This window comes from Rhipicephalus microplus, unplaced genomic scaffold, assembly GCF_043290135.1.
Source record: "Rhipicephalus microplus isolate Deutch F79 unplaced genomic scaffold, USDA_Rmic scaffold_13, whole genome shotgun sequence".
NCBI lineage: Eukaryota > Metazoa > Arthropoda > Arachnida > Ixodida > Ixodidae > Rhipicephalus > Rhipicephalus microplus.
The window spans coordinates 30,648,147-30,661,590 of record NW_027464586.1 but is presented as its reverse complement, the minus strand read 5'-3'; the positions used below and the strand labels follow the sequence as shown (position 1 = coordinate 30,661,590).

Below are 13,444 nucleotides of genomic sequence, written 5' to 3'. Positions count from 1 at the left end.
CCAAGTTAAGACACAGGTATAAAGGGAACATCTATCAGATGGGTGATGAAATCGTCAAGCTCTATCTCGGCAGACCCCCGGCAGTCGAACACCAGGAATACTCGGGCTCTCCCAACGAAGATCTTGACAGAGACTTTTCACAGCGAGAAATCAGGGCAGTCCTGCAGACTATCAAGACCAAGTCAGCTCCAGGTTCCCACAAAGTGTCCAACAAGATGCTCCGGAACCTGGACGACCAGAGAACGAGCCGTTTGACAGACTTAATAAACGAGTGCAGGAGACACGGGAAGATACCCGACGAATTAAAGAAATCCAACGTGATCCTCATTCATAAGCCGGGTAAACGCCTAGCAATCCACAACATGCTGCCCATCTCCCTGACTTTTACGTCGGTAAAGTAATGGAGCATGCTTGCCTGAACAGGGTTAACGACTACCTTGAGTCTAACAACGTATAAGGCAGCAACATGATCGGCTGCAGAAGAGGGCTCTCCACACAAAATGCCATGATACAACTAAAAGAGTAAGTCATAGACCACATTGGACGAGGCATGAGGGCAATAATCGGGCTAGATCTAGAGAAGGCCTTCGACATGGTCGAGCACGCAGCCATTCTAAAACGAATTGTGCAACTCAGCCTAGGCGAGCGCACGTACAAGTACATCAGAAATTTCCTTACTGGAAGAACTGCCACGGTTACACTGGACGAGGAGGAGAGCATCCAAGTGGACATGGGCAGCGCTGGCACACCGCAAGGGTCCGTCGTGTCACTGTTGATGTTTAACCTCGTCATGAAAGGATTATCAGAAAAATTAGAGCGAATCGAAGGCATCAATCACACAATTTTTGCAGACGACATTACGAATTGGACTACGCAAGACACCAGTGAAGGCGAGATGGAGAATAGACTTCAAGAGGCGGTGGATGCAGTCGAGAGTCATCTGGATGACTCTCGACTGCATGCGATGACGACTCGACTGCAATTTTCTTACGGGAAGAACTGCCACGGTTAGACTGGACGAGTAGGAGAGCGTCCAAGTGGACATGGGCAGCGCTGGCACACCGCAAGGGTCCGTCGTGTCACCAATGCTGTTTAACCTCGTCGTGATGAAATTATCCGAAAAATTAGAGCGAATCGAAGGCATCAGTCACACAATATATGCAGACGACATTACGATTTGGACTACGCAAGATACCAGTGAAGGCGAGATGCACAATAGACTTCAAGAGGCGGTGGATGCAGTCGAGAGTCATCTGGATGGCACAAGATTGGAATGCTCACCGGCCAAATCAGAACTGCTACTATACCACCCCAAAAGACTAGGCATACATTGCAGAAGCGTAGCAGAATTACACAAAAGAATCAGAATAACCACTAGAAATGGTACGGCGATACCTTTGGTTCAGAAGATCAGAGTCCTGGCTCTCTGGATCGAAGCCAGGGGAACCAATGCGGAAACTATAACGCGTTTGGAAAAAAAAGTCATGGCGGCCATTAGGCTAATACAAAGAGTATCCAATAAACGAATTGGCATTAAAGAAAGAAACGTTGTACGACTCGCCCAGGCCTTCGCGATCAGCCATGTCGCGTACGTAGCGGCGTTCGTCCACTGGAACAAAGCTGAGAAAGACAAATTGGACGCGCTTATTAGAAAAGCGTTCAGAGCTGCGCTGGGTCTACCGCAATACACAAAGAACGAAAGGCTGCTACAACTCAGAGTACAGAACACGCTGGACGAGATCGCTGAAGCACAAAGGATTGCGCAACCCGAACGATTGACTGAACCATGGCGGGTAGACAAATCATGGAAAAGATCTCCATTATTTACTACGGAATGAAAGGTCCGAAGGCGCAGATTCACCCAGACGTCCGGTCCACGATAATTACGGAAAACATCCCAAAAAATATGCACCCTGCACACAAGGTTGAGAGACAAAAAAGTCGCACGAAAATGATCCTTAAAAACCACGGCATGTGGGAGGGTGTGCTTTTTGTAGACGCCTCGCGGTATTCCCGAAATAAAGATATCAGTAAGAGGGTTGTGCATGGCTCGTTCTTCGCAATGGCGGTCATAGACACAAAAGGGAAGACCTTGACCGCGGGCTCCGTAAGGACCAGGTCGTCGGAGGCAGCGGAAGAAATGGCCATTGCACTGGCTGTAGTCAATGGTCAAAAACACGACAGATTAATAATCAGTGACTCCAAGATGGCCATTAGGAATTTCACAAAGGGATGGGTCTCCACCGAAGCAGCCAAAACCCTGAACTGCAGAGCAGAAGACTTCCAGAACGGCAAAATTGTACCCAAATACCTCAACTGGATCATGGCGCACATGGGTGAAATAAACATCGAAGACACAAACATCCCTCAATTTCTCAAGGAGAAGGCCCACCGAACCGTGCGAGAACTTACCCACCACGACTCGAATAGCGACGGCCCGGCCCCCTGCACCCACCACATAAGGGGGGATGACTCCGGTGGAGGCGATGGGGACAATGGAGGTGATTACATTAATGATCATGCTATACAAGACAACAGAGACAGACTGGTCACGTATCATTACATATTGGCACATTATAAGCGACGACGAGAAGAATATCTACCACCACACAAACAGCTAGACAGATCTCAAGAAACAGATTGGCGAAGATTGCAAACCAGAACCTTTTCAATTCTAGTACACCTGAACAGAGTAAATTCCAGACAATACCCGCAAACAAGCTGTACCCTCTGTAAGCACGAACACGCAGATATGGCACATATTTTATGGCAATGTACACAGGTCACAGTAATATACCGAGAGGACAATATAAAACCGGACCTTCTCGAGGAGCGTTGGCTAAGTGCGCTGACTAGCTCAGATCTGCACGACCAACTGTGGGCAATCTAGCGGGCCCGGACAGCGGTGGAAAGGCTACGCCTCACCGCATAAAACGTCGGGGTGGCCTGAGCCCTGGCCGGCAACCCTGCAGGGTTTCCTTTTTTCAAATAAAGTTTTTCCATCCATCCATCCGAGACAGGCGTGCACTCACAGGGATCTGGCGCATATGGCAGCAATGTGTCGATAGTGTGCGATGGTTGATGACCATGCAATAGAAAAAATGGAAGAAAGCCGGTAATGAAATGGGTAGCGGTGTTTACGCGCACATCATAAATGGAAGAACGAGGTCCCACTTTGTTTGATCAGAAGAGACCTGCGTCGCGAGCATGTCCCGTAGAGTACAATTGAGGCGCTCAGTCAAACCGTTTGTGTAAGTGTGGTAGGCTGTAATCATCCGGTGCACAATATGGCACTCTTGAAGAGGTGCTTGGATTTCTTTGGAGAGGAAAAGACGCCGTCAACAAACATACTGTCGCGGAGGAGTTCGCGAGGAGGGCCATGAGGAAACATAAAACGATTCGGGATCAAATATGGGACGTCTTGTGCTATCGCTCAGTGAAGAGCAGCAGTTTCAGCGTGTTGTATAAGATGATCCACAGCCACAATAGCCCCATCGATTGCCTGCCGTTGTCATTGGCAGCATTCCGTAGAGGTCAATTGCAACGCTGTCAAAAGGGCAGTCTGGGCATGAAAGTGGCTCCAATGAACCTGCTGCAGGTTGTTGCGGGTTTTTCTGCCGCTGACACTCGTGGCAGCCGCAAATGCACTGGTGGACGAAGGTGAACATTTTACGCCAGCACTACCTTTTTCGTAGGCGCTCCTAGGTCTCGAAAACACCGGTGTGAGCACATTGCGGGTCGGAATGGAACGACGCGCAGAACACTGCGCTCTACAATTGTAGAGTATAGCGTTCGGGGATTGACTAGTAGCCACTTCCTACCATCTGCTGAGCAGTGGCGCCAGTACAGAAGGCCCTCGACGAATCCCTAATTTTCCGCATATCGCGTCTAGCTTCGATCCCTGCAAGTTTTCGGAGCCCTGTCTGCTATTCTTTTGCTGGCGAGTTTCTCAAAAGAAATGTTGGTGCTCTCTGGTCTGACGCAGTGCCTTCAGGGTCACATTCACCAATCTTCTCGCGCAGAACATCAAATGATCGTTTATTGTCTATTGCTACACAGAAGGCTTTCGACGATATTTGCAGTGAAACACCTTGATGTGCGGTCAATTTTTATTCCAGCGAGCAAAACCTGGCTTTTTATATGTATACATATTTAATGAAAGATACTTAGACACAGCCCCGTTCGCTTGGCCGCCTGTTTTTCATCTGACCTCGTCTTCTTCTGCTCTCCAGTCTATAGCGTATACAGCGCGCGTGCGCGCGCCAGCGGTGCTGTCATCTTTACACTCGGCCATGACGGCGAAGTAGCATGACGAGCTGCCACAATGCATTTGCTGCGCGGTTCTGGATGTACCTGGGCGGTCGTTGTTTTGCACGCCAAGACGGGTCTTTCAGAAGTGTCGGAGACTCAGGCGACCGAGATTGACTGCCTCACTGTGGTCGCAGCTCTCGGCCATGCTGTTATTCAGGTATCAGTCAGAAGTACCTCTGGAGTTCGAGCCTGGCTAAATCGCGGAGGCTGGCCTGAGCCACGCCGTACCTGGGTGTGGGAATGAGCCACAACTGTGCCAGGAGGTCGAGACTGGCGGCATCACAGTGGTCGGTCTTGGCCTTCGGAGACGTCACGAGAGCACCCAGATACTTTAAGAACTAAGAGAGTCTGGGCCCTATCTTTGAAAGAGTATTTTGGCCCATATTTCACTCTCTTTTTCAGTGTAAATCACCTCTTTTTGGGGCAGAGTGTAGTGATTCCCCAAATTTGTCAATGTACACAACCCCGACGATTAGCATAATGCTGCCCGAAACAGAGTAGCATTAACTCACCGAAGCGAGTATAGTGTTACTCATAACAAAAAAATTAACAGAACTCCGGTAGAATTGGGCTTTCTAATTGTTTTTCACAACTTTCCTCGCTCGCAGACCGCGATGGTGGCCAGATACGAGCACTACGACAAAAAAAGAGTTGAATAAAATAAGGATTGTTGAATGAGACTCGAACCCACAACGTCTAGTCGCACACCACATTGCGAGTCCTATAATTTAACGCTACACAACGCTAGAATTTTTTCCTTTATTGCAATTTCAACACATTTAATACATAACACATATGCCGCTCATCACCCACCATGGTGCGTAAGGCCGGCTGTATTTAATTATGCACTTTTAACACTTTCAAGGTGTCTAGTATACTAAGTATTTCATCGCTTGCCCCTCACTGTTCGAGCACTTTTTTTGGCCTCATTACTTGTTCAATAATACGGGCGTAACCAATCGAGCTTGGGCTGCAGGTGGCTATAAGGCGTTCATTCCCCATGTCAAAAGTAATCATCGTGATCTGTCTGCATTTTTTTTCTTCAGAAGTGCACATATGAGTGCCCATGTGCGTGTGACTACCAAACGCACTGTAGTTCATGTGTATGTTTTTCGCTTCGCGAGATCAGAACATCCACCCGACACGGTTTGCAGTAAAGAAAGAATAGCGTAACCGATTACACGAACGGCATCCGCCCTGACTCGCTCGGTGGTTAGTCAGTTCTGTGTAGGAAACGTCGCACTTGTGAACTGCACGCTCAAAATTTTGGTTTCCGTCACCTATACTTGGATATATTTTCGGTCATTCTCGTTCACGTTATCTGACTGCAGCGGTAATTTTTCACTGTGGCATGGGAGTTGAGGCTGGCCCGCTGCCTTTGCGCGGGCTTTGCCGCGCTTTCTGCCGTTCTCATGTCCCGACAGGTCTCCCCTTCTTTGTTGTCTACCGCGCTGGTGGAGAGAAGTGACGTTTAACCCCCTCACCTGGTAGCGGATGTTGACTGTGGCGCCGCGCGCGGAGTCTCCCGAGAGGTTTTCGCGCACTGCGTCGGGAGCGGGCAGACAGATACTCTCCGGGACTGCAGACGGTGAGCCACGCAATTTTTTTCTGTCCGTCAACCCCCCCCCCCCCCCTTCCCCCCGTCGATCGGGGCTCGTCGGACTTCGCTGACGCCGCCCGAGGCGAACGCTCACCTTTTGTTGCCCCACTACGTACGCATGGCTGAAGGGTGGTACGGTGTCCTAGTGCGTGGCCTAGCTACGCCGACCCTTCTTCCTCCGAAGCCAACGCGAGCGCCTTTGCCCTGGCTCGACCAACCGAGACTTGGTCCCGGTGTCTCCGTGGGTCACCTTTACCGCGGAGACGTGCTCGTGGCACCCTGTGTAGTACTTTTATGCCCGTGGCTGGGATAAGCCTATTTGCTTTCCCGCCGCGCCTTTGCAACGGGCTGTACTGCGTTTGGTGTTGCCACAATCAAGTCTTGTGACTTTGAGCAGTATCGTGTTCTCGCCACGGCGACGGTTAACGAGTGCCCTGCGGCTCGCTAAGACCGGACCCACGCTGGTGGCCGTACTCCTTCGGGATACGTGTACACCACAGGCTGTACCGTACATTAGGCTTATAGCAGCATCCTCTGTGAGCGTCGTTGGAGAAACACGATTGTAAAAAAAGAAAGCGGTTGCCATTTGAATTAGTTTTGATGGTGTACTAATACAAAGAGGTTATACTCGCTTATTTAACTACACAAAAAGGCAGCTGAAATGCCGATACTAAGTTTCAAGAGCCTTTCAGTGCGCTGAAATTCACTGGGAGGTGCTGTAAACGCCGTTGTTTTTGTTGCTCGTCTTCAACACTTCAACAAACAGATTCAGTACTTTCTACTGCATATATATGCGGTTATAAAGTAGAGGTAATGGCTCGCAATGTGCCGGTGCATCGAGATATAGACCAGGATAAAAAAATGTGTTTTACTCATTATGACGAAAATGTAGCGCAACAAAACACAAGGACGACAAAGAAAATACCGTAAGTGCTTACTAACAACTGAAAACTTTATTGCTCAAACTGAAAGGGGCCCTGCAACAATTTTCTAGCGTGGTCAGAAAACGCTGCCGATTGGTAGTACAGGCTCCCGAAACCACGCGAGCCAAATAATAAAGTGCAGCACGCGGTCTGGAATTCGCAGTAAATTATCAAAATCAGCTAAAAATTGGTTTGTTTTCTCTCGAAAACAGACGAAAGAAGCTCAAGAATCGCGCGTAGAAGGCCATCGAATAACAATTGACTGATTTGAACATGACGCGCTCAATCGTTACCGGGATCGTCGTGGGAAGCCGTGACTTGTCCACGTGCGTGCGCGCGATCACACCGAAAGAGCCGCGTATTCGATGAAACAAGAAAGTAAGAATAGTGGTCACGAGGCGCGCGCAAATTTATTTTATTTTTTGCCCCTGCCATTCCCCTCTGCTTAGCCTACAGTGCTTTCTCTGGGACGAGACAAGAGAGAACACGATTGCAGCGTGCGACAAATCTTTGTAACTTCACTCGTACTAGACGAATTCTTAAAATTTTTGTGGGGCCGAGTTCGTGAGGCAATAAGCTCTTTTTGGGAATCCATTTCGTGATTACTTAAAAAAGTCTTTCAAGGCCCCATCAAAATTAATAGCGGCTGAAATTGACATTGAATTATTGAAATATATAGCGCCTAATTGAGCGCGGTTAAAATCACCGCGATATCATTTGAGGAAATCGAAGCCGATGAAGCACGTCCGCTCCTTTCGGCGATCGCAGCGCCACCCCCAAAGCTGTAATTTTTTTCCTTTTTTTTTACAGTGCTGCGCTCGGGCAAGGGCGTTTGTTCGGCGAGGTCTGAGAAAAAGAAGATGTGGATAATAAAATCAACTGGTACAGGTAGCCTGCGTCGTATTTTTTCAAATCCGAAGCATTTCTTAGCGAACTTCGGCGACTTTGAGCTTTATCTATCTATCTATCTATCTATCTATCTATCTATCTATCTATCTATCTATCTATCTATCTATCTATCTATCTATCTATCTATCTATCTATCTATCTATCTATCTGTCTATCTATCTGTCTGTCTGTCTGTCTGTCTGTCTGTCTGTCTGTCTGTCTGTCTGTCTGTCTATCTAGCCGCCTATGACTTTTAGCTCTCCCAGCCATTTGGGAAATGGTATAGATACCAAACTTGGTATGGCATAACATGACTCCATGACGAGTTATCTAACTAGTCGTAATGTGAAAATTATGACATGTGTGTCATAAATGTCATGATTTACATTGCATGGTCTTGCTGCTCTTGCGGTGGTTTCGTTCACATGACATGTTGCAAAACTGGTATGGTATGTCATGATTGCATGGCAAACACAAGTGACAGTCCTTAACAGGAAAATTAAGACATGCGTGTCATGTAGCAACATGACTGCATGCCACGCTCACGATGCGCTCGCGGCCATTTCTCTAGCGTCATATGTACAAATTTTGGTATTATGCTACGTGAATGGATGATGAAGGTGTGTGACTGCTGCAAGCAGGATAATTATGAGATACGTGTCATGTAACAGTATGACTACTCCACGCTCATGATGCGCTTGCGGCCGTTTCGCTTCACTTATACCATATTTGGTATTATGGGACGTGAATGAATGACGAAGGTATGATATAGGTGCAAACATGATAAACATGAGATGCGTGTCATGTATCAACATGACTACATGCTAAGCTCATGATGCGCTCGTGGCCGTTTCGCTAGCTTCACATGTACCGAATTCGGTATTACGTGACGCGAACGAACGGCATAGGTAACTGACACATCCAAACGTGATATCCACGACATGCGCATCATGTAACAACATGAGTACATGCCACACTCATGATGCGCTCGCGGCCGTTTTGCTAGCTTTACATATGCCAAATATTTTATTACGTGGCCTCAATGGATGACGAAGGTATGTGACTGGTGCAAACATGATAAAATTGAGATGCGTGTCATGTGGCAAAATCACCACATGCCACAGTAAAGGCGCCAATACGCTTCGATGTGACAGGGCACGCGTGCGCGTCGGCGTTCGTTTCGTCGCGTCACGCCGGTGTGACCGTGCCAGGCGCCGGTCCTGCCATATACTCGCAGGCGCGCGCCGCGCTGCGTTTCTTTGACGCATGCGCAATTCAGTGCGTCCGGTATCCCTCCGTCACGAAAAGAGGGAGACGCAAATCTGTCTGGGTAACGCTTAGGCGCGAAATGCAGCATGTCGCATTCCACGCCGGTTGCCATCGGGCTGCGCAGATGGACGATGGTCGCGCGTGGCATGATAATCTAGAGTTCTCGCGTTTTGCTAACGTATAGCGCCGCTGTTCCCAGCGTGCGCACGCGTCAACGTAACGTTAGAGTATATTGGGCCCTTCACGTTGCACTCGCGGCCGTTTCATTAGCTCCGCATATACCATATTTGGTGTTACGTGACGTCAATGGATGACGAAAGTATATGACTGGTGCAAACATGATAAGACACGCATGTAATGCAAGAACATGACAACATATTACGTTTATAGCGTGCTCACGGCCATTTCACTAGCTTCGCATATACTAAATTTGGCATCACGTAACGTGAATAGATGACGAAGGTAAACGACACATCCAAACATAATAATAATGACACGGAAGTCTTGTACGGCATAATTTACCTCCACCACGTAACGTTGTCCTGATTTTAAAGTGACATATCAACCTTCCTCATTCGTGCTTCGTTTATCATCGATTCCCACTGTACGTGAGATCTGCCAATTTTTTTTTGTCTTCGTGAAAGCCGTTACAATTGTAGTAAACGTACGCAGTGCGTCCATGCATGCGTCAGTCGTAATATATCTTATTAGCGGTTGACCTGCAAAAGAGTAGGGCAATGATTTGGAGCCGCGTACTACAGGCCTACTGCATACAATTCAGGGCTGTAGAGTGACACATCTGGCGTTGCGTTTACATAAACGCAGTAAGTATACTTGTACACAATTACTGAGCCCGTAGTTTTCCTCTTGATGACCATTTTGAAGAAAAAGCTACGTAATACTACTCCCACGGTGAAATTTAGAGCACACAAAGCACTAGTGCTACCATGAATAGAGTATGCCGACATTATTTGGAGCCCTTGACCCCAACATTTGATCAAAAAATTGAAAAAGTCTAAAATTTCGCTTTACCTTTTATTTGTACCGTTTACTCCCGACAGTCTAGTGTAACAAATCTACGTATTAAGGCAAGCCTACCAAAACCCGAGCAACGCAGAATGGTATCCAGATTAAAATTGATCTACCAACTTTACTATGGGGACTTCAAGTTATCACAGGAATTCTATCTCAAGCAACCGTCAAAACTTTCAGTAAGGACAAATCACGAGAAAACTTTCTGGCAGCCAAATAGCCACTATAAAGTCCACAAGATAGCTCTCTTTCTCGCGCTTTTTATTACTGAAATACGGGATCTGCAGAGGCAGTAAATGCTGTCTCGATGGATTCATTTAAAAACATATTGAAAGTTTAATTTTTTAAAATAAAAGCGATGCATACGGAAAATAACTGATTTGTGTGTGATTTAAGTGACTTGTTTGTATGGGAAATGTTTTCGTGCAGTTTTATTGCCTGTCATGCAATAATATATGCTAATCATTGATATTACTTTGGAGTTGTGTACTTATTCTTGTATAATACTTCATTTATGCCAAGATATTCACTGTAAAAGTATACACTGTTTGATTGTATTCTTGTATTTCACTCCTGCATGGGCGCGAGGAAGGCCTGCAGTATCTGTAAATAAAACATAAAAATAATTGATCTAGCGAGGGCGGAGCTCAGTGGTTTCATTAGCGGAGTGGTATCTGTGCAATTTCAACACACCGCAACCGCGTGATTACCATGTCGCATTGTAATCTTCACAGACTGTGCTGAGTAATAGCTTTCTCTTGCGCTGATTCTTATCGCATCCAAAAACGGCGCAGTGGTGCCCCGACGACTTCTTTGAAGTGGGAACGGCGTAAATGAGCAATTTTTCGTATTAAATAACACCAGAAAAAGCCGCTTGTCATGTTAACTTTGCGCAACAGATAAGCGCCTTGGGAGTTCAAATCAAGATGGCGCCGCGTGCGAGAGTATGCCACCGGGAAACCTCGGTGCAAGATATGCGTTCTCTGGTCTATACGCAGATGCTAAAAAACAACTTATTGTGTATGGAGGCTGGTACTTTTGGCGCATGCTGTATTTGAAGTGGGAACGGCGTAAATGAGCAATTTTTCGTATTAAATAACACCGGAAAAAGCCGCTTGTCATGTTAACTTTGCGCAACAGATAAGCGCCTTGGGAGTTCAAATCAAGATGGCGCCGCGTGCGAGAGTATGCCACCGGGAAACCTCGGTGCAAGATATGCGTTCTCTAGTCTATACGCAGATGCTAAAAAACAACTTATTGTGTATGGAGGCTGGTACTTTTGGCGCATGCTGTATTTTATTTATTGAGCACATACAAAACAATTCCTCCTCAGTGCGGCAGTCATCACGACGAAATCAAACTGCTAAACAATGACATACATACTGCTGCGATAAAGTTTACGTAGACACGCCATTTGTCGGAGATAAGGGTGTTGAACGATTTGTCAACTTGTTGAGCCATTCCAAGAATTATTGTACGAGCTACATCTAATGGCGTGCACACTGTGAACTGGCACACGCATACATTTCTGAGGGGGCTAATTTAATGACAGAAATGTGTTTTTTGTATTTCGTGTGCATATATAGAAAAAGCCGAGAAACAAAAAGCCGAGAAGCACTAACACTTAAAAGATAGTTGGAGACTGGCTAATCGGATCCTTTGGAAACCGATCTAGAAGTTTCTCGCTGGACATTTGCGTAGAACTTTGTCACTTCAAAACTTAGTTATTTAGCATACCTAATTAAGCAGCTAATCAAAACGAAAAATGTAGTGCGGCTAACTCCATGCAATAGTCGGCAACGTGCATTTGGTCACGTCGGCCCTTATAAGGCCTCCCTAGAGTTAGCGGGGTACCGCATCTAACCGATGTTAGAGTAAGCAAAGTAATTGCAATGCGATACGGCACAGGCTGACGCACGATGTCATATTCAAAATACACGTCCGCAAAATCGCCCCGCCATAGTGGTCTAGTGGCTAAGGTACTCGGCTGCTGACCCGCCGGTCGCGGGATCAAATCCCGGCTGTGGCGGCTGCATTTCCGATGGAGGCAGAAATGTTGTAGGCCCGTGTACTCAGATTTCGGTGCACGCTAAAGAACCCCAGGTGGTCAAAATTTCCGGAGCCCTCCACTACGGCGTCTCTCATAATCATATGGTGGTTTTGGGACGCTAAACCCCACAAATCAATCAATTAATCAACGTCCGCAGAATGTGCGTGTGGTGTTGTTGCATGTGGCTTTCAGACGGTGCTTGCTTTGTTGAAGTCACTTCCTATCTGATCGCCCACGAGCAAGCGTCATATAGCTGTGAGACTATGGACAATGTTCCCGCAAAGGTCTACCTTGTTCTCACCGGCCTTCCAGGTGAAGTTGACCGAGTTCACTCCAGAGGGAATGACGGGCAGGTACCTTTCGAAGTTTGGATCAAGGATGTACGGAAGCACCACGCCGTCCAATATGGCAAAGATCTCCATCGGAAACCCTGCGCACCGCAGAGATATGGACATTGTGACAATTTTGAGCCAACCATTAGCACACTTGTTTAAAGCGGCTAGAAACGCATTGCTCCATGAACTAATATTTCACGTAGCATGCGGAATACAGAATATCAACACAAGGATGATATCGTGCATTGCACCATGTTGAGCATTTCACAGATTGCAATATGTATGTTGGTTATTTGCATTACCCTGAGCCCTACGTCCCATTACCCAAGATTGAGTGTGTTCTCACCATTTATTCCAAAGTAGCCACCTTTCTTTGACCTGGACATGTGTGAAGGCAATTTTCCCAGGAATAAGGAAGCGGCATTTTAAGCGCCGCCTCATATTTTTAGTAGGTAAGAAATAGAAATGCACCTAAAATAAGGATAGCAGTCACCTAAAAAATTACGCAATGCAACACGAATAAAATGAGCAGCTTTTTTTAAAAAATCAAGAACAATTATTGCGTCAATAAAAATCAACGAAAACGCGCAAAACACTGGTGTCGACACATAATCCTCGACCCTAGAGATTCGCCCGCCATCGTTCGTGTGCCTTGATCTATTCCAGAGCACGCGAACAAAGCTTACCTTAACACGAACAACAAACAACGCTAATGCAAACAAGTGACGAAGACGAGCTCGCATTCGTCTCCGTTCTTTCTCTCGTTTTGCGTCAACTTTTAGGGGCGAAGCTCCTTAAAAAGGCACCCGTTCGTCCCTCGTAGTCGTAGTCATAGTCGTAGTGTGTAACTAGTGTTATACTTTGACCTGCAAGGTGGAGCCGGTGGGAGATTTCTCATGTGCGTCGTTGAACAATAAAAAGTTCGCAGCGTGCCCTTTAACTAAAAGCCGTATTCTCCTGTCTCTCATTTTCCATTAGCAGCCCTTGGCATGTACATTGAGCAATATCTTACAAGAAAGGGTTGCTACGTTATACT

At 46.8% G+C, this 13,444-nt stretch overlaps 1 protein-coding gene across 20 annotated transcripts in view; it reads right to left on the bottom strand.

The window, feature by feature from the left end:
• The window catches only part of shf (WNT inhibitory factor 1), a 331,946-nt gene that overhangs the window by 257,306 nt on the left and 61,196 nt on the right, over positions 1 to 13,444 (bottom strand). For all 20 annotated transcript variants that reach the window (XM_075882693.1, XM_075882694.1, XM_075882697.1 and 17 more), the window contains exon 2: positions 12,364 to 12,503. In XM_075882693.1, coding sequence (XP_075738808.1) covers positions 12,364 to 12,503 — 140 coding nt within the window. The remainder of the gene's footprint in view (positions 1 to 12,363; positions 12,504 to 13,444) is intronic.